At 30.5% G+C, this 22,154-nt stretch overlaps 2 protein-coding genes and 1 long non-coding RNA gene across 3 annotated transcripts; 1 reads left to right on the top strand and 2 right to left on the bottom strand.

Moving 5' to 3' along the window:
* Positions 1-1,152: 1,152 nt before the first annotated feature.
* On the bottom strand, positions 1,153-2,785 carry LOC135144661 (uncharacterized). Its single transcript, XM_064076715.1, has 2 exons — positions 1,924-2,785; positions 1,153-1,864 (listed from the first exon to the last, which is right to left on the bottom strand). Exons 1-2 carry the CDS (start codon positions 2,713-2,715, stop codon positions 1,439-1,441), a joined length of 1,218 nt encoding a protein of 405 aa, XP_063932785.1. The 5' UTR covers positions 2,716-2,785; the 3' UTR covers positions 1,153-1,438.
* A 514-nt stretch (positions 2,786-3,299) lies between these two features.
* Positions 3,300-6,184, bottom strand: LOC135144657 (uncharacterized). The gene is made up of 3 exons (XR_010283208.1): positions 6,120-6,184; positions 3,748-3,901; positions 3,300-3,697 (listed from the first exon to the last, which is right to left on the bottom strand). It is a non-coding gene; the product is annotated as an uncharacterized LOC135144657 (long non-coding RNA).
* LOC135144655 (alpha-N-acetylgalactosaminidase-like) lies at positions 6,153-20,972 on the top strand. The gene is made up of 8 exons (XM_064076708.1): positions 6,153-6,313; positions 6,359-6,533; positions 9,141-9,315; positions 9,379-9,473; positions 9,566-9,925; positions 9,980-10,147; positions 12,741-12,810; positions 20,842-20,972. The coding sequence occupies exons 1-8, from the start codon at positions 6,153-6,155 to the stop codon at positions 20,877-20,879; spliced, it is 1,242 nt and encodes a 413-aa protein (XP_063932778.1). The 3' UTR covers positions 20,880-20,972.
* The last annotated feature ends 1,182 nt before the right edge of the window (positions 20,973-22,154 follow it).

Here is a 22,154-nt window from a genome sequence, read left to right as displayed (position 1 = left end):
TAATTATTATATTTCAAATTTTGCTACAAAAAACTGAACGTGACCTAATGCCCACGAAGTTAGGTTCTTGAACTTTAATTATGAATAATCGGATTTTGTTAACACACAAAACCAATCTTGATAGATCGGGTTACAATAATTTATCAATGCCAAATTAATGTAAGGCGAATTCAGTATTTCTAAAAATAAAAATGGGGGCAATTTTGTGGTTTTATTAATATAATTAATAATTAGGTTAGTAATAAAAAGACATTACATAAAAAACATCCAAGGGTTCAACAAATGTCAAACTGACTTTGAAGCTCTTAGGTAAAGACATCAAGACGGAAAACGAATTCTTTTGGTTATCAACAATTTTAACTCTCATTTCTGTTCAAGAAAGGAAAACACGACTACTGTTAAATAGGTAGTCAAATAAGTTTACCTCTAGGCCAAAAGCTTTGTCCATCAGTAGGTACATCACAAAAGAATCATAATCGTCCATGCTGGTAGAAGTAATGGTTGAGTACGGAATGGATTTCTTCTCTTTATCAAAAAAAAAATATATTAAAAATGCCATTCATTTTGAAACCTGGTTTCGAGAACAACTATTGAAATCTTTACCATCAAATTCGGTGATAGTTATAATGGTATAGACAATTCTAAATACCATTCCAGGCAAGTTGATAAAAAGCCAATAACGGCAATACGCAAAGTTAACATAATTAAATACATAAAAGACAAAAACATCGATGTTCCCCCGAAATATGTTACAGATGAACTTGCCAATGGTTACAGACACAGAGTATTAAAGCTGTACTCCTGTGAAGCTGGTACTGACCGATCTGAAAAAAATATATAAGAAAAAATAAAACACCAAGCTTAAGTGATAAAATCATTGATGTGAGCAGGAAAGAATAAGTGTCAAAAATTGGTCAAGACTTGTGAAAGAACTGCGTTCGCCACTTGGTTGAAGTTGAAAATTCTTATGTATGTATCATCACCCATCAGAGTTTCTAGAATTTATTATTAATGTCAATGGTGACGAGACTAGCGACATTTTTGAAGACGATTTTGACACTAGAAATAGTGATTTCGATTAGTATTTCAGTGGTTTAAATTAATTTTTGTATGTATACTTTTTTTTATATTCATATAATTTGCGTAACACTGTTATGAAAGCTATATGGGCTTTTTATTATTGTAATTACACAATTATAGTTAATATAAGTATATATTTAAAAAAATATTTTATTTTTTATACACATTAAGTGACTGTTACGATGAGGATGGAATATTTTGTGAGCAGACCCTGGATTTAGGAATCGGTGAGAGCACTAGACGTACTTAATTTACGTCCCATTTCTCGACAGGGGCTGCTAAGTAATAATAATCCGCTCATTCTTGTAGTTAAAATGCAATATAATCTATAAAGTTTGTTTAGAAGTATTAAAAGACTTCATAAAGCATCAATTTTTGCCATATGTTTCACTAACTCCCTTAATCGTCTCCTAAAATTTTTATTTTCTTCTCCAACTAACTTATTAGAACTTTCATCATCCCCAGTTATCTGCACCACTTTTTTGCCAGGCGATTTTACGGTGAGAATTCCATAAGCCATTATCATTCCAAACCTCGCATATTTTTTCCAATGATTTTTAAGAGCTTCAAACGGAAATAATTTCTCGGGGTCACTCCCCAACCCCTTCAGGAGGGATGAAAAACTCTCGTAATAGATTTTTAAATAATCATCTAAGTTATCATAGACGTCCTTAAAAGCACCGGAGTATAAGGCATAAGACAAATCACAAGCAGGGCTTCCAACTTTAACCACTTGCAAATCTAAGAAACGCATATCTATTGGCTTTTTAACATCGTTTTCTGTCTAAAATGAAAAATTTTGAAATTATATAAATTAGTACTCATTGTAGTTGCACGTCTCACCTCGTATTTAAATATCATATTATTGCTCCAACAGTCGCCGTGTAAAACAACCGAATGATCACAGTCTGCTGTTACCACCTCAATCATTTGCTGCACAATACCGTAATCCACGTATTTTTTATATTTTTCTATCGCCTCATCATCTTCTCCCGGTATTAAACATTCCTCAATAACTTTACCCGACCCCTTCAAATAGTTCTTAATGTTCTCGTTTGGGTTATCCAAGAACTCACAATAAATGTTGTAAAACTTCCCAACCAGTTTAGCGTATTCTTCAGGTCTTTGGTCTTGCATAGCAAAGGAATACGCATGAAATTTACCATAAGTTTTAAAAATTAAACTAACATGTTCATGATCCAAATTCAAATTCTTGTCGAAAATTTCAAAATTTGAAGCTTTTAAATTATCCAAACACAACATTTCTTTTCCATTGTCAGTCAACGTCTTGTAGCATTTGGGCACAAAATTAATTCCATGTAAAATTCCGCATTCACGCTCGAATTTTTTAAACGTTGGATAAACTTCTGTGTAAAAATAGATTTCGTTTAAGAAGGCTCTTTCGATTGGTACGTTTTGTCGAACATCTTCGTCTAAGAAAGCTGCTTTTACTACAAGGTTGAGTTTTTTGTTGGTGGTGGTTTCTTCGATAGTTGCCATGATGATTAATCCCATGTTTCCTTCTTTTTCTTTGTTAGTCTGAATATTGGTTAGTTTATAGTTGCGCATTCCTTGTTCTTTGGCAACATTTTCAAGGAAGCTTATAATGTCAGGGCGTTCTTTTAATAATTCCATGATGTTTGATTTTTGATTAATTTTACCAGGTATTTAACAAATCGTACAGTCACTAAACTAGCAACTTAAAGTTGGTATTAGTCACAACAAGTACGCTGTTATCTTATCAGTTATCAGTATCACTGATATTGAGCAGATGTGATGCATGAGTTTCTGTTTTTATATCATTATACAACTGATATAACCGAAATTGCAGTAGGACAAATACCTACGTTTTTATGTATGTTTTAGGATTATTATGCAAAATTTTCAAAATAACTCACATACCTACAGTTTTATTTATATATTTTTTATATGACAGCGCCTCATTAACGTATGAGTTAAAATAACATTCGATTTAGCAATTAGCATAATATTATCACTTATCAGGTTAATAACACTCGTCCGCCAAAACAAACGACACACCGACGGAAAGGGAGATTTACATCTTTATGTTCTATGTATTACCATTATTTAAGTATATTAAGTATATACTTAAACAATGGTATTACTATTTATTATTTACGAAAACATTTGTTTTAAGTTTTATTACAATTTATTACATTACAAAAATAACACATTTTACATTTTACAAAACACCTATTTCTGTCATATGTTGAAGTACTTCTTTTATTCGTTTTTTGAAGCCTTCTTCGTTAAACTTGGCTTGAGACACCATATTCTTTATTTTATTCTCATCGACTTCACCTGAGAAATCTATAATATCTTCTTTCTTGGTTTCCTGCATTTTGAGAATGGGGAGCGATATGATCATTCCAAATTTGGAATATTTCTTCCAGTGTTCTTTAAGAATTTCAAAAGGAAACAATTTTAGAGGATCACTTCCTAAGTTTCTTAAAAAAGACGAACAACTTTCATAATATACTTTTAAATATTCATTATAACTGTCGAGCTCTTTCTTAGAAGCACCAGAATACAAACAATACGATAAATCTTTAACTGGAAAACGCATGTCAATTACTTTCTTAGTATTCTGAGAAACCTAAATTACTTGTTTTATTGTAAACATAATTAATATTTGTTATAACTCACCTTATACTTGAACATCATATTATTGCTTCAACAGTCGCCATGTAAAATGACCGAGTAATCTGGCTTCTCTGTAACAATTTCACTCAGCTGCTCCACAATGCCATTTCCAGAGTACTTTTTAAACTCTTCAATCATTCTGTTGTCATCTCTGTCCCTGCCACCAAAGAAATTTCAACCAATTTACCCAAGTTTTTTATGTGTTGCTTAGAGCGACCATTTGGATTAATCAGAAATTCATTAAGAATGTTTGTTTTTGCGTGTTACTGGCAAGTCTTGCATAATCTTTCGGTTTCTGAACTTGCAAAGCAAAGGAATACGCATGGAAACGTCCGTACATTTCAAAAATCATTTTAAAATGATCATCATCCAGAGGCAACGTTTCAGCAAAGATTTCAAAATTCGACACTTTTAAATTTTCTAAACAAATAAGCATACTTCCTGGTTTATACCGGGTGTCCCACGTAACACTTTCGGGCGCAATAATTCAAGTATTTTTGAACGGATTGTTATGAAATTTGAAATGTAGGTGTTTTTATAAGTGAGGATTAATATGAACCGGTGAGAATAATCATTACATATCTTGAAAAAGTAAATTTTCCATGCCTCAATTTAATTTTGAATTTGCATCACTTGATTAAACATGGAAAATAAATACTGTGTGCAAAAATTCATCTCCGAAATACGTCTGGTTAGCCAAAAACTATAAATTATTGCGCAAATAATTCCAAAAAGTTTTAAAGGATAGGTAGCTATGAAACAAAAAACTGCTATACTCGCATTTTGGACACCCTTGCGGGAATTTGTACCTGTTTGCCAAGCGTTATTTTTTGAATTTTAAGAAAATACTAATTTTCAGTTGCTCCACTAGAACCTTTTCGAAGGTGCAAAATTACTTCGCCTCGTATACGTGTTTAATTTATATAAATTGACAACGCAGAGTTATAACTCCAACCGTGCATCCCTGGGTCGACGCACTCTTTTTTTAACATTTTTTTTTTATAATCCTTATAAGTTAAAATAAATGTAAATGTATGTTTCAGGTGAGTTTGTCATAATTCATAACAAATACGGGACAGGTGTAATAAAATATTTAAAAAATGTACTAATAATAACATTCTCAAAATTTCGGGAAAATGGAAAATTCTAAAAAATATGAATGCATTTATAAACCACAATTGTAGACTGACAATATTGTGCACATTTTAAATAGGATTTATGCATCAAAAATTTGAGATGACGTCAACTAGTTTTTGAATTTTGAATAATAAATTATTCTCATGATAAGATTAAAATCTTTGGAGATTTCATAGCATTCGATTTTGCAGTTTCTAAGTTAAATTGTAACATGTTAATTTTATTGTTTTCCAGAAATCTTTATCTCTAAGACGAAAAATCAAGGCGGATTCATAAAAGGTGTAGAAGTATGTTATTTTATAAAATTCGAATTGTCAGTGGCGATGATCAAACGAATTTTGATTAGAGTCTTAACATCTACACGATATTCCTAAAACACATAAAATTTCACTACAGTTGCAAGTAGTCTAGTAAGTACTTTCGGAATTACATGCCTCAACAGACGGCCGACGACAGATAGACGGAAGATCTATTTGTTCATAGTCTAGGGGTAAGGAAACGTTGAAAAACATGAAATTAATCGTTCGCCGGATGGACCTTATTGCAATAATAGCTTACGCCTGAAAAGTAAAAAATCAGTTATTTGATGTAGGAATACAAAATTTTTAGAAAAATATCATGTTATCGATGCCCTTGATGCAAATGACACTGCGCGGGAAAAAATAACTTCCTTTACATTTTTTAATGTTTGTAGGGGTTGAACTCCTTGGACAAAAATCGCGTCGCTGACCCATGACATTGGTCATTTGTGTGTTAAAACCTTATCTTCTTCGATACTTCGATGCAATGACAACTCGTTAAACCAATATCAGTCACAAACTATAAATATTTTACGAAGTATTGTACGGTTAACCGAACGATCGAAATTTATTTACATTCTGTACTGATAAGCAAAAAGGATGATAATTTTCACTAACCACATATATAGCTCAGTAATAACTTCGATGGAGTGCAAACCACATTTTATTTGAAATTCAAATTAGTCGATAATCTTCTATTCTGCACAGGTTGTTGAAACGAAACAGCTTTGCTAGTTTATTGAACTCATACAAATGAACGAGATCTACAACTAGCGTAGCAGTTTTGAGGGACGGATTAGTGACAGTGACCAGTTCAAATTACGCACACGGGTAGGTACAATCTAATTCAGCTGCATGAAATTTAAATGCAAAATAAAACGTACAGCAAGTGTTCCTAACAGTATTCGACTACCGGAAACGGTGCTCTCATTATCTTACCATATGGTTATTTTTCCAATTTTCAGTTAAAAAATGATTTGCTTAATCTGGATTTTGGTCTCGATTATTACCAGTTTGTCGTCTGTACAAACACTGGATAACGGACTTGCTCTTACTCCTCCCATGGGATGGATGCACTGGCAAAGATTTAGATGTTTGGTTGACTGTGAAGCTTATCCAGATGAATGCATCAGGTGGTTCCAATGTAAAGTTTTTTTTTGTTATAGTTTTATTTTTAGCGAAAAGTTGTTTAAAGAAATGGCTGACCATTTAGTATCAGATGGATACTTAGAAGCCGGTTATGAGTATCTCATAATAGATGATTGTTGGATGTCCAAAGAAAGAGATAGTGAAGGAAGGTTACAACCGAACGCCACTAGGTTTCCAAGTGGAATTAAAGCCTTATCTGATTATGTAAGTATTTTCTTAAGCAATATATTTACTTCACCCATTTTGTGATGTAGTCATAGAAAACGTACCTAAAAATTAAAATATGTAAACGAATTAAATATACATATATTTTATAAGTGCCGTTTCAAAAAACAAAAAGCTAAGAAAATCCAGCTTAACCGACAAGAAAATTTCAAAAATAAGACTACAACTACAAAACAAATTTTGCGAACATTTTTTACACCTTCAAATTGTACCCGAGGAGGCTTTAGAGAGTTATACCCTGAGACAACATAATCTTTTTAGCTTACTATTACTATTTTTACTTCCTGAGCATAAGCATAGGAAGTATTGTAATCGAGTCCGTCGGCCGGCTCTGTGCTTTTACGTTTTCTCGATTTTTCATGACCCCTAAAATGAGAATAAATAAGTAACCCTTTTCCGTCTGTCTGTCCGTCTGTCTGTCTGTCTGCCATCCCGATTTTTATTAGACAAATAATCTCCGAAAGCATCATAATTTCATAAATGTTTAATCAAAATGTATTTACTGATCCCCTCCAAACAATTGATGACGTCAGCTCAAAATTTTGCCGAATAAATCCTATTTAAATTGTACAAAATATGATCAGTCTGTCTTTGTAATTTATCATTCTCTTCATATTTTTTTGGATTTGCATTTACAGAGTGACTTAAAAAAAATAATGAATGCGTGAATGTATCTTATTGATTTACTCAGGAACTACTGATTAAATCAGAACGGTCTACTCCATTTTCTCAGAACATTTTGGAAATACAACACTGTTATTTTTAGCATTACACTGCACCAATACAAGTTGATATACGTGTCCTTGTTTTTTCTTGCACTCGTAATACGCTGTGACTGCTTTTGCGCTATTATCCATGTAGATGACGTCGTCACGCATGTTCGATTGTGGTTTAATTAATAATTTTAGTCCTATGTTTTGAGAAGACAAACTCATTCAAATCAAACTAATTTCTACATGACATTATTTAGATATATAAACCTAAATAAACACTTGAGCGTCAGTTAGTAAGGTGTTAACCGACGCGATTCTCTTTCAAAAAATTGATGACCTAAACTCAAAATAGTTAAAGGAAGGTTGGCTTTAGACATGTGTCATAAAATGATGGTTTTAAAAATATACCTCAGTTTTTAATTTTACTCATAAAGAGACAGGATATTCAGTAAAATTTATTTGGTTTTCTCCTCTATAAATCTGACGGTACTTCAACAAATTATCACTAGTTTATAAATTTAACCTTTTTTTCATATCCAAAAATAAAAAAAATATGTTTTACTTCTAAATTACTAACTGATAACAAATCCAAAAACGGATAATCCTTATCACGTCAGGTTTTTTCATAAATCTAAAATAATAAACTATGCTTTTACCTTCACGTTAGTGTTAAACTGATTCATGTTAATGCACCATTGTCGCATAAAAAATGTCTTCGAGATCGTGCAATGTAAGTGCAAATCAGTTTTGTTATCAAGGTATCAAGGATTTTGGGACGAAAATGTGTTACTGTTTGTCTATTATAAGGGAAACTAACAGTACTGTCAATAAAAGAAACGCTAGTGTTAATCATTTTTAATTTTCAGTCATAATGTTTATAATATATACTGGGTGTTGCTTTTATTTAATACAACCCCTGTAACTTCTTTATTCTTAAAGATAAACTTGTATTTCTTTGAGCAAATTTGTGTCATTTTAAACGATCTTTGTGAGGTCAACCCCGCGTTTTTATTATCACTTCCCGTAGAAAAATCGAAAGCAACCAATTACTCTAAAATCAATACTTGCAAAATTTTAAATAAAATATTGATGACAATCTAGTAGCTTGAAAAATTGATACTCATGTTATTTATTTACGTAAATGATCTGTTAAAATGATACAAATTTGCTCAAAGAACTATATGTTCATATATATTTAAAAATAAAAAAGTTACAAGAGTTGTATAAAAGAAAAGAAATACGGGGTATGTTTATATAAATATCTCAAAAATCTAACGTGATGGATTTTTTCTGCTTTCAGATTTGAATTTCCCGAACCCAAATCCTTTAATTTCAACTATTTTTGTCTTTGGATATAAAACCTTGTAAACTGGTGTTATTGATATTAATATATTAAATGCTTTAAACATTTGTTTATTATTATTTATATTATACAAAATATTTTCCAAAAATTTATAAATAAATCTAGGTATTATAAAAAAATATTCTTATCAGACATTTTGACCATTGTGACTTGCTGTATCTTCGAATGAATTTGTAAAAGATCATATAAAAAAGTTTACAATTGGTGGCTAAAAATCTTTGTAATGATAAATAATAATTATTTAATTCTAATTAGTGAAAAATAATGGTAACCATAAATACAAAAAAGTAGGCAGTTTACAATTAATGTGTGCAATGTAGACTGTTAGTTGTTTATAATGTTAGGCATAAAAAAACGCGGTGGAGATACAACATAAATAATAAAAAACAAGGACAAAATTTGTAACACAGTAAAGTCAACTTGTCAAAAAAAAAGTTGATGTCCACCTTAAAATTTAGATAAACAAGTTTTTGGTTTTCATCATACTTTAAGCACATCATTGAATTTTAGGTCCACGATAAGGGATTAAAATTTGGAATATACGCAGACTATGGAACCAAAACATGTGCAGGGTATCCAGGTAGTCATGGATATCTAGAAATTGATGCTAAAACGTTTGCTGATTGGGGCGTTGATTACTTGAAACTGGATGGGTGTTATGCAGACCTTACAGATTTACAACCAGGTATTTAATTTTTAAGTAGCATAATTTTATAATTAATTTACTGAAAGATTAAATTTTTTTCAGGTTATATTGAAATGGGCAATTATTTGAATCAAACAGGACGTCCTATAGTATATTCTTGTAGCTGGCCTGCCTACCAAGAACCTAAAGGTGTTAAGGTAAATTTTAAACCAAACAAATTCGTCACCACTTTAAAAATTTTACAATTAAAAAATAGATATTTTCAGTTCATGCCATAAACATTTTTTAGCCAAATTACACTGCATTACAAGACACGTGCAACCTATGGCGAAACTGGGACGATATAGACGACACGTGGTCCAACGTCACCAGTATTTTGAAATGGTTTAGCACCAACCAAGACCGCATAGCATCCTTTTCTGGAGTAGGTCACTGGAATGATCCAGATATGCTAATCATAGGCAATTTTGGTCTCAGCTACGAACAAAGCAAAGCTCAAATGGCGATATGGGCAATAATGGCTGCCCCTTTGATCATGTCTGTCGATTTAAGAACTATAGAGCCTAGGTTTAGAGACATACTCTTAAATAAAGAGATTATAAAAATTAATCAAGACTCTTTGGGCATTCAAGGACGATTGGTGACTACGGTAAAGCTCAGAAAGTATTGTGTTGAATTTAATTTAAATGATTCGCAATTTTAGTTTAAGAATATTGATATTTGGACAAAGCCGATTTTACCCAAAGATAAAAACGGTGCCCCGTCTTATGCTATTGGTTTTTTGAGTAATAGGGTGGATGGTTATCCTTACATGTTAAACGTGACTTTATCGGAGTTAAATATTACTGAAGCAGAGCAATATACAATTAAGGTAAGGAGAAATGTTGGTTGCCTGTACTTAATATTTATAAATATTTTAATTTTTTGTTAATTTACACTTAATATTGAGCTTGAAATTTTTCACAGTTTTCACACAACAATTTAAAGAGCAATTAATATAAGTCTTAACAAGATTGTCCTCTGTATATATTTTTACATATGGACTTTATTTTGCATCTCAGTTTCCGTTTATACAAAACAGAAATCAGTGTATGACAAAAAGGTATGTAGTTAAAAAAACAGCCAAAAATTGATTACCTACTGTTTGCACCGGCATAACCTATAAGATGATTTTCTTTCATTCTCACCGATTCCTCTGTGATTAATTTGTATGCATCTAATAAAACAGCTTAAAACATAACATTTTCACTTTTTTATATTACATTCAATAAACTAAATAAGTAAAAAAAAAATAAGTGTATGACTTTTTCTAGACTACGAATACGTCAGCAGATCCTAAAAATGTTCGAATGGAATATTTAAATAAATTATATTCACTTCAAGTCATTTACCTATATGTTTACCAGAAAATAAGTCACTTAAAGAGAATTTGAAGAAACTTCTTATTAGGAGAATGTGCTACCTGCTTACATAACTCAAGGTTTGCTACATGACCGTTGTTAAAAGTTTGTTTATTTAATGGTACTGTTTTTATTTCAATGTGTTACAATGACGATCCTATAATGTTATAAAACATTGACGGAAAACATATACTACTATAGTTATTATTATTTTTAAAGATACACAATATTTGAATCCGAGGTGACGTTCCCCACAATTATTTTATATTGCAGGTTGGATTTGTAACCGTTAGAATTTATAATCACGAAATAAATATACATAAAGATCGAGCATTCGATTCAATTTATTTCATTTCGGAGTTGACTGGAATTGTTCCATTCATGCATTTACACAATAATTAATAAATTATATCCAATCTAAAGAAAATATGTAGAGGAAACTATGTTTTTCTTATAATATTTACACTCTATTTGGTTTTGTCGATTATTCGTCATATAAACATATTTGCTATACAAGCTAGTTTTAAAGTAATTGTGGCATTTGAGATAAAACATATTTTGCTATAAATATTTCGAATAACATGTGTGCTTGCATTGCAACAAAAAAATCATTGCAATATGCAGCATTTTGTCTAGAAAAAAATCGGAGTATAATTTATTTGAACGACTATACTATTTCTTTAAACTTATACTTAGCATTATAATAGGCTGGGCTCTCTATTTCCTATCTTTACATTGCATTTATTTATTGTTTAAAGTAAGATAGGTACGTTGACATTTATTTTAGATTTGAACTATATTATACAATTTTAGCTTTAAAGGTAGGTATATCTGTGATAGTGCATCTTGATTTGAGTAGATATTGTATCTCGCATTTTTCTTGCACAATTTCCATTCCGTTTTTTATTGAGATTTTCTGTCCTTTAAAAACTCGTTTGTTGTGCCATGAATAAGTAACATACTTAAACTTCCTTACTTAAACATTATTTTGAACAAAATGACTGAATACTTACAAATAACGATTCTTATGAAGCATGATTATGAGAATTTCTAATCGAATCATGAACATCAGTGGTATCTTGTATTAATTTTTCTTAACAATAAACGAATGCCAAATTCCTTTTAAGTTATCATGTAAATTTAGTACTAGCACACAATTTTGGTGTAAAAAATTATCTTAATATTATCTATTTATTATCATTTGAATTTAGATTTACAGCGAATACGCAAATTAGATCTTTCAAATGACAACTGATACTAAATAATATTTACAAACATTTAATATATTTATAGTTTATCACATTTTTTATTAGTAGGGTCAGTTTAGAACCGTTGCATGTTTATTACTATGAAAAACCAACAATCATACAATTTTAAGGCAATTAAATTATTATAAATTAAGTCGACTTCCTTAAACTCAAGACAAAGTCCAACAGCGGTTGTTGACCATAAGATCCGAAACCAATGAATAACGTAGGTACCGAGTCTATTAGTAAACACAGACTAATTTATATACATAGAGAAAAAAAAACTATTTCACCAAGAAGGAAAGTAAAAGTTGAAGTATTTTTTCAATATGTTGCATCACATTTGAGAACGGTTTGTGTGGAAAATTTATTGTCATTTAAGAACCCTTTCTTTAAAAAGAATGAGCAACTTCAAAAGTTTTTATTTGATAATGTACAATTGTACATGTTTTCGTAATCATGAACACACTTTTAATGCTTGGACATTTTAGTGGAACAGAATATTTCACGTTGCTTATCTTTACTGCTACAGATAATTTCTTTTGTTTGTTTTATTATTCCACTTTCTAACAACGTTACATGCCATAAAAATCCATGGTCAAGTGTAGATTTACATACTCATGACGTCTGAATCATCGCAACTTCAAAATAAGTTAACATATTATCAAACTAAAAACAGTTCACCTTGCTTGACACTTCACCGGTATTTAAATTACAAACGTATCGAAAGTTCAAAGGCGCAAAAAGATGGCACGAGATACAATTTCATTATCTGTAAGAGGTTAAGTGTCAAGAAACTTAACTCGTTTTTTTGCAGGATATCTTTGACTCCAAGACATTCACCACTTCTCCCAGAGACAAGCTGATTGTTCGGGTAAAACCATCAGGTGAGTGAAAATAAATGTAATAGTATTAGATCAGATTACTCGAAGCGATAAAAGAAAGTGTCTTCCTACCGACATCTTCAAATATTGAAATGAATAGAAAGTAAAACTAACATTGGAAAGTCATAACCCCATTCATTCATGGTGTTCTTACGACACGAAACTATGCCGAATTTCTTTTTTAGATACGTACATACGAACCAACGAACCGCGGTTTTTTTATTGTTTTAAGGTTAAAATTTAGTAAAATTAAAAAACTTGGACTATTATGTTATATAGAAATAAAACAATTTTTATGAAAAAAACATAGTTCACTCTTATACTTCTGTTGTACACTGATAAAATTTTGGAACTGAATTTTCTGTCGAGGTACTCGTAGTTAGTAAAAAATGTGCGTAAAAATAACGAGTGGTGTTTATAGTCCTTGATTTTATTATTAGCCACCCAATGACAAATTCATTTTATACACAAAACACTAAAGAGGATAACTAGAGTTGGTATCGCTAACGAGTGGATATTTATAAGTTATAATTACGTTTCATTGCTGTTTGTTTCAATGTCTGCAATAAAATCATCGACAACATTAAAATATATCATGTTTCTAAATTCTAGGGGCGGGTTTTGTTACCCAGAAGAATTTTTTTAAGCCCTATACTTGCGAAATCTGATGTTCGCAAAAAAACATCCGTCCAACATAAAAACATTTTCACTCACCCGTAACCGCAAATTATCTCTGTGACTAACTTTGTTAAGGTCAAATAAGTCAATTTATAAACTGGTCATGTACCTATATAAAACAACTTGATATTTGGACCCATTTATCTGTGGAACTACTTACACAAATATGCCTTCTACACACCAAATTACGAGTACCTAAATGAAGTTCAACGCTTCTCAGATGCAAAGGATAACTATAACTATCCAACTTTTCTAGAAATAACTCTCAGTTTATTCACATAAAATGTAGAATTTGGTAAAGTTTGTGTCCTACTAAAGAAAAAAAAAAAAAATATTAAAATAACAGCATTGAATATATTTTATTATTTAAAAGATGTGTTTACAGCTTGAGATTTATTACGATTTAATGATACACTGACCGGCAAAAAAAAAACTGGCCACCCTGAAAAATTTCGCAAAACCACTTTAAAAATTATTAATTTAACTAGTGATCGGTATTTTATTAAAAAAACCATTCACTATTGACACATGATCTTCAAATTAGTAAAAAAAAGAAGACAAATAAACGCAGAATTAAATTTAAGTTAACAAAATAACAAACAGACCAAGTACGATATTTTCTTAATTAAAACAATAAAGGAGGTTGTTGTTGTCAACAGTGTTTTTCATCATTTGATTATAAGTTTGGCAGTTAATAAACGTTTTCACGCGAAAACAATACCGTCAACTCTTTTACAGACTTCTCTCAAATTGTCGCTCTGATTCTGTTATTTTGTTAAATTAAATTTAATTCTGGGTTTATTTGTCTTCTTTTTTACTTCCCGAGCGTAAGCAAAGGAAGTATTGTAATCGAGTCCGTCGGCCGACTCTCTACTTTTACGTTTTCTCGATCTTTCATGACCCCTAGAAGACGAAGAAATAGGTCTCCCATTTCCGTCTGTCTGTCCGTCTGTCCGTCTGTCCGTCCGTCTGTCCGTCTGTCCGTCTGTCCGTCTGTCCGTCCGTCTGTCCGTCTGTTGTCCCGGATTTTTATTAGACAGATAATCTCCGAAAGTACTCGACCGATTGTTGTGAAATTTTGTACTTATATTAAGAATATTATGTAGATGGTAAAACGCTAACCAAAATTTGTCTAATCATCCCCACCACTAATGCGATGACGTCACTTCAAAATTGTACATAGTAAATGGGTTTTCAATTGTATAAAATAACATAGTCCTACACATGTAGTTTACAACTCCGAATCGACTTTTCACTCGAAACGTCCAGATTTTTGGAAAAAAAATCAAAATTATAAAACAACATTTTGAAATTTAATTTTTAATCTGCTAACCAGAATGCTTTGAAATGTTGCAGATGTTTTAAGGCTATAAAGAGCATCATAAATCTTTAGTCAAAAAATATTTGCTTATCCCCTCCAAAAACTTGATGACGTCAGCTCAAAAGTTTGTGGAATAAATCATATCTAAAATGTACAAAATATGATGAGTCTGTACTTGTGATCTATCACTCCATTCATATTTTTTGGATTTGCATATACAGGGTGACTCAAAAAAATTAATGAATGCGTAAATTTATTTTACTAATTTACTCAGAAACTAGAAAACCGAATGCTTTGAAATCTTGCAGATGTTTTAAGGTTATGAAGAGCATAATAAATGTTTAGTCAAAATATATTTGCTTATCCCCTCCAAAAAATTGATGACGTCAGCTCGAAAATTTGCCGAATAAATCCTATCTAAACTGTAAAAATATGATGAGTCTGTACTTGTAATTTATCACTCCATTCATATTTTTTGGATTTGCATATACAGGGTGACTCAAAAAAATTAATGAACGCGTAAATATATTTTATTGATTTAATCAGGAACTACAAAACCGAATGCTCTGAAATCTTGCAGATGTTTTAAGGTCATAAAGAGCATAATAAATGTTTAGTCAAAATATATTTGCTTATCCCCTCCAAAAACTTGATGACGTCAGCTCGAAAGTTTGCCGAATAAATCCTATCTAAACTGTAAAAATATGATGAGTCTGTACTTGTAATTTATCACTCCATTCATATTTTTTGGATTTGCATATACAGGGTGACTCAAAAAAATTAATGAACGCGTAAATATATTTTATTGATTTAATCAGGAACTACAAAACCGAATGCTCTGAAATCTTGCAGATGTTTTAAGGTCATAAAGAGCATAATAAATGTTTAGTCAAAATATATTTGCTTATCCCCTCCAAAAACTTGATGACGTCAGCTCGAAAGTTTGCCGAATAAATCCTATCTAAACTGTACAAAATATGATGAGTCTGTACTTGTGATTTATCACTCCATTGATTTTTTTTTGGATTTGCATATACAGGGTGACTCAAAAAAATTAATGAATGCGTAAATTTATTTTATTGATTTACTCAGGAACTACAAAACCGAATTCTTTGAAATCCACTGCGAAAAAAAAAACATAATAGGCATGCAGTCGTCACGTTTCCGACAGCGAGGGAAGTACTGTCTAAACTCTTTAGACCAATTTTTTTTTGTTAATTTATATATCACGTGTCAACAGTGAATGGTTCTTTAATAAAATAACGATCACTAGTTTAATTAATAATTTTTAAAGTTTGGTTTTGCGAAATTTTTCAGGGTGGCCGGTTTTTTTTGCCGGTCAGTGTATATCTTAACTACTTAACTAATTAAATATTTAAAACAAACTTAAGTATAATTACACCCTGTCTGTAACTCCACTTGCGTTTAAAAAATATCTTAACTTTACATGCACTTTCTGTGTACGACCCCTTTTTTTTTTTTTCGTTTATATATATTCTTTTTCAGCTAGAAATCAGTCTTCCGTCAAAATAAATAAAATACTGCTTTCATTGAATTTCCTTTCAGTGGCATTTGTAAAAAATTCTGTTTTTTCTTTGACCACATGGAAATTGGAATTAAAACTTTGACCCATTGCGTGTGTCAGCTGTAATTGCATAATTATGTGTTTATTTTTATAAATAATTTATTTGATATTTTAATAATTGCAAAACTGTCACAGTTTATTTTATTTTTAGAAGAGGACATAGAAACTGGCCAAAAATATTACAACTTGTAGTTTAAAGGAATTTTTATAATTTTCACTATATGAATATACATCCTACATTTTGGTACCTTTAGAACAATCACTCGGAGTAGTGACACTAACACAAACATTATCCCCACATCAACATCAAAAATTTCAACAACCTGTTCTTTGACAGTTTAGTCCGTAGAGATGACAGCGTAGCTGTTGAAACGCGTCGACAGCTGTGAATCACAATATACTCGTACTATCTTAAATTTTAATACCAAATACTAGATAAATAACAAGTTCCTAATTCCTATCAGTTATTTATTCAAACAATAACCACGGTGTCTACATGTTTTGGCATCACCTTTAACAATTATTTCCATACATTATGTATGTAAGCCATGTTTAAAATATTAAAAAATATTAATATATCAATACATATAATATATTGGTATTGAAGGCAAATACATATATCCTCATTAAGTCTGAAATGGTTAAATAGTTAAATACCATACATTTACTTTTTTCAAGGCATAAATACAAATACCATTTACCAACTGGAAAAACTTGACATAAAAGTAGAACAACAAACATAAACAGAGCAAGACTATATATTTTATAAAGTACGTTGAAAATCACATACTTACGTCAGACCATTTTTCATGTTATTCCAATGATTTCCAAGTTTTTCTTTTATCTTTCATTAAAGCAGTGCAGTGGGGTAATATCCAACGCATATTTATGCATTATGCATATCTGTGAAGCCTTCAAAATAAAATTATCACTTACTGTAGAAATTAATATAATTATTTCCTAACCTAGTTATATTTTACTACTTGTTTTTACTAATCGTACTATATAATATATAGGTACTATAAAAAAAAACAAAGACTAATTGGACGAGATGGGTTACCTGCAAATTATTTATAATTCAATTTTTCTTGGAATATGTTATCCTGTTAAAAGTATAATTAACGTCGAATAGTTTGTTTAAATCAATTTTCTTAAATTTAATTAGCTGTAATTTTAATTAAATTAAGAAATTAAACAAAAAAAGAAAAGTGTTTCGTCATAAATTATTTTTCTAAAAATGAGGTAAAATATAAGGGTGATTCAAGAAATCATGAGTTTAGAAGTTAAAACACTGCCCCGCAAAATTAATGCAAAATTTTAAAATTTTATTTTGCACAAGTGGAAATCGTACGTATGAACTGGCCTGCACAAAGTCCGGAACTCAATCCCATCGAGCATTTATGGGACATAGTGGGAAAAAGAATTAAAGCATTACAGCACCCTCCTACTACCCTCCCAGAGCTAACACTTAGATTGACGCAAGAGTGGCAAGAAATTGATCAAGAAGAAGTTAGAAATTTGATTAAAAATATGCTCTAGGAGGCAATACACGTTATTAAGTCTAACTGAGCGACGTTTAAAGCATTATCAAATAAGATATTATTTTTTGGTTTCTTGCAATTTGGTTATTAGTTTGTTGTTTTTGTCGATTTTTGTTCTAGAATTTCTATATTTGATTCAATAATTACGAATTAGGGACCAAAGTGGAACAAATAACAAGATTATATAAAAAAAATAAAATTTTAAAATTGTGCGTGGCAGTGTATAATAAATATAAACAACAAAATTTAGACAAGGTTTACCTAATAGCAACAATTAATTAGTCTTTGTTTTTCTACAATTTCAATAACTTCCGTAATGTCGTCGCCATTTTAACGTTTTTATTATAATGTGTATTTTTTGTAGTTGATAATAATCGATGAATAATGGCGTGTTTCTGAGGGTTTAAAATTTTTTTAAGCTTTCGCAACAGATTTTAGTATTTCGTAAAATCACACAATAAATCAAAGTCGTATACAAGTACTTTCACAATTTTATGGCTGTAAGTTTGTATGTACTAAGCTATAGCTCATTTTGAATCGGATATTTTTGGGCTTCCAATGTTCTGTTGACAGATTTGAATATCCTGTTCTATTTGAAGACCGGTTGTAGAAATAATCCTTCAATGTATCAACAAATTTAGAAATTTCATGTTCCTACGAAATCTTAAGTTTTTCTTAAAATACCACCTACCGTTGTCCAGTATGGTTTAATTTGAAAATTATTGAAACAGTAGTCACAATATATAAATCGATAACAAATTGTACAATTTGAATTTTACTGTTAAGCATTTTCTGAATTGTGTTTCTAACATATTCTCCACGCGACGTCCGGGTGATACAAGGGTCCAACCTGGAACATTCTACTTTTTCTGTTTTTTTACCTTTTTCTAACGATCTGTAGCTCTTCCTGTTGACTAATTCTGTTGAAACTCCAAAATAATTTGAGTTTATTGTTTACTTGGAACATAATGAACCTTCATTTCTTTTAAATGAAAACAATTGCCTCGTTGTGAGGTATTTGAAAAAATGGAGCAACATAATGTACAATTATCCTATTGATGGAATTACTCTGATATGCTCAGACACATTCAAGGATTTAAACATTACAGTTGACAACAAATTTCCTTTAAAAACTACGTCACTGTTAAAGTAAATAGAATGTTTGCGTTCATTCAGTGGAACTGCTATGAATCTCCAGTACTGATGGTTTACTTACTTATTAGTGGCTGTGTTCTGATATTCCATCTCTATACACTTTCATGTACACACTCTCGATAGACCTAATAACCATTTAAAATATTAAAAAATATAAATCAACACAGATCTATTTTTTCTTACTCTAGGAGGTCATGAAACGTCGAAAAAACATGAAAGTAGTCTTTTGCTAGATGGCCCTATTACAATATTTCCTTAGCTTACGATCGGAAAGTAAAAATACAAAATTACTTCAGTTTGTTACCTAGTTTATCATAAATGAATTAAACTAAGTTTTGTTACTTGCACAGGCAAATTTTTGACACTTTTTGAAAAATAAATTAACTTCATTTCAAAGTAATCTACTTCGCGAGATGATAGTTTGATGAATTTTGAACAAGATCTGTTTGAGTGTGATCAAACGATTGTTATAAATACGTCCTTGTCGACTAGTGTAGCCTTCGGTAAAAATATATTGGTAGAATTTTGTACAATAAATCCACTAACCGTCACGTTGTTCGTTTTTTCAGTTTTTTTTTATTTATAATGCTTTATTAATTTCCATTAAAAACTGCGATGAAATAACAAGTAAGTAATAAATTTGCAAGAAATAATAATTTTAAAACTTAAAAGTGTGATATTTAAGAATATTTAAGTTCAAAACGACCAACTATAAGTTATTTTTCAAGTATTGTAATTAAGAACCGAAATAATTACTTAGGATAAAATTAGAGCACCTGTTTTCAAAAAACCATTAATGTTATCGAAGTCGGTAAATTACTAAATGTACCTACCGTAAAATGATGAAAAACCAATAACTATAATTTCAGTGTAGGTGTTGTATTACACGTTATCATTAAATAATGTAAAAGGTGCAAAAACTTATATGAACTTTTGCTGTGATAATAGATAAAATAAATGCATTCACAGATTAATGTTTTTGAAACAGTTTTAAAAATAGAGAGGAGAATTAGTAAATCATTTAAGCTAAATGGTAGCAAATTACATCTCAAAGCATATTTTAATAAAATGAATTTAATAATGTTTTAACATGACGTCATCAATTATCTAAAGGGAATGAAAAAATAAATTCCTTTTAATCATTAAATACTTTATTAATTTTACTTTAATTAATAATTTCCAGAAATGTGATATAAGGGTCCTACATAAGGAAAAACAAGGCAACAATTGCTTGTCAATTTTTTAAAATATGCAAAATGTGCTACCTTGTACAGGACCAACAAACAGATTAGTAAGTTACTTAAGATTATATATGATAATTTTAATTAACTAATTTCCACTATACTCGATGTGGAATTTTTTCAAGTTAAATTATTTATTAGCATGCAGTCTTGATTATATCAAACCACTAAAAATGTGCATCACGCTTTCTGTTTAATCGTCTCAGTGTTAAACAAAGTTGTATTTTCCCGCACTGATTCATTATTATTCCCTAGAAACTCATTTACATCTACTTAGCGTACTGTAAAGTCAAAACTCTGGGAACTGCAAAATTAACAAACATAATAATCAGAGTTTGTTTTACTTTGTTCCCAAGTTGTATAAACATCCAACATTCTTGCCGCGAACACGATTTCACCTCAACCTTAACTCTTACTTCTGATTTCTAGGTCAAGTTCAATGGAAATCATTGACTAGCTTTGACCATAAAATATGTATCTCTGCTGGTTTATTTGTGTGATGTTTGTTTTCAGGTGTTGTGCTGCTCACTGCCACTCCCGTCTCAAAGTGAAACATTCTCGAAAAAATATTTTTCATTTTATATATGTACCCCTGCTCTTCGAACAATTAAATAAAAAAAATAAAGTAACATTTTGAAGTATAATGTGATGTTTTTTTAAAAGCATGATAATTGTGCTTCGAACAGTAAGATAGGAATAAAATTTAAGATTTATGGATACTTAAAAGCAAAGAAACGTACTTACTTATTATATAATTAGATTGACTGTTTATTTTTGACACTTTCCATTTTGTCTTCGGTTTACTAAACTGTTTCCGCCATCTAATGATTATTATTAGCCACTTTTACTTTTTAACTGTTCATTTCTGTGTTTTTTTTTTATTAGTAGTTTGTATTAAGCATTATTCGTCTGTCGTTCTACATTCACTATAATATGAATACATTACATCACTTTTAGTTTTGTTATTCTTTTATACATACATGCAAATACAGAATTTTTATAAATCGTTGTCATGTTAAAGTGGGCGATGAATTTTGCCGCCTTATAGAAATAGGAATTATAATCAAATAAATGTCAAACTGACGTCAAATGTTAGCTACGGCTACGTGTCAGTTTGTGGTGAACGCCATCAAAACAAGCGACAAACCCGAAGAGTTTTAAATTTATTTCCAAGGCAAATAATGTAAATGCTTACATACATATTAGTTTTACATAATAAACCGACAAAAACAACAATTTTTAGCAAACAATTTGATTATTTGTTTATTCCAACTGATATGCAATCAAATGGCTCTTTGTAAAAAGACAACACAATATAGCTATGAAAAAAACATGATTACTGTGCAAAGTTTTACGTGATATTGTGATAAATACGAAGTTTTTGTAAATCGTCCTAAAACACATAATTATTATAAATATTTTATAAAAATAACCAGTTATTGAAATAAAGATTTCTTTAACATTTTTTATTATCTACTTTCTCTGCTCTTTAAAAATGTTGCAATAAAATGGAGTTTCCTTTGAAAGAGATCAATGACGTCATAAATTTAACATTAGCAGCCAAAAATGCCGAAGTGGCTTTTAGAATACAGCCGACTTTTTGGATTTCTATTTTCGTCAAATATCATTCAGGATTTTTTTTTACTAAATTTCTTCCGAACTTTACGGACAGTTGTGTTACCTAAATTATTGCCACGTAAGTTATAAGCTCACTTAGAAGAGGCTCTGTTCGTGAATAACGTTCGTTAAAAATATACTGAGCGGCACTTATGTTGTCACATTGTATTCGGTGTAGCTCACTTGGAAAAAGTTATTTCCACTCACCT

This window comes from Zophobas morio, unplaced genomic scaffold (genome assembly GCF_036711695.1).
Source record: "Zophobas morio isolate AGI-343-1 ecotype UQ-CSIRO unplaced genomic scaffold, CSIRO_AGI_Zmor_V1 ptg000108l, whole genome shotgun sequence".
Lineage (NCBI taxonomy): Eukaryota > Metazoa > Arthropoda > Insecta > Coleoptera > Tenebrionidae > Zophobas > Zophobas morio.
This window is presented reverse-complemented; position numbering and strand designations above follow the sequence as displayed.

What these genes read in the sequence shown, in the direction of transcription:
- LOC135144655 (XM_064076708.1), top strand. Translation starts at nt 6,153, where the DNA reads ATGATTTGCTTAATCTGGATTTTGGTCTCGATTATTACCAGTTTGTCG. An exon ending in CCTTACAGATTTACAACCAG is followed by an intron (nt 9,316 to 9,378) that starts GTATTTAATTTT and finishes AATTTTTTTCAG; the next exon opens with GTTATATTGAAATGGGCAAT. An exon ending in AAGGACGATTGGTGACTACG is followed by an intron (nt 9,926 to 9,979) that starts GTAAAGCTCAGA and finishes TCGCAATTTTAG; the next exon opens with TTTAAGAATATTGATATTTG.
- LOC135144661 (XM_064076715.1), bottom strand. Translation starts at nt 2,715, where the DNA reads ATGGAATTATTAAAAGAACGCCCTGACATTATAAGCTTCCTTGAAAAT. An exon ending in ATATGATATTTAAATACGAG is followed by an intron (nt 1,865 to 1,923) that starts GTGAGACGTGCA and finishes TTTTCATTTTAG; the next exon opens with ACAGAAAACGATGTTAAAAA.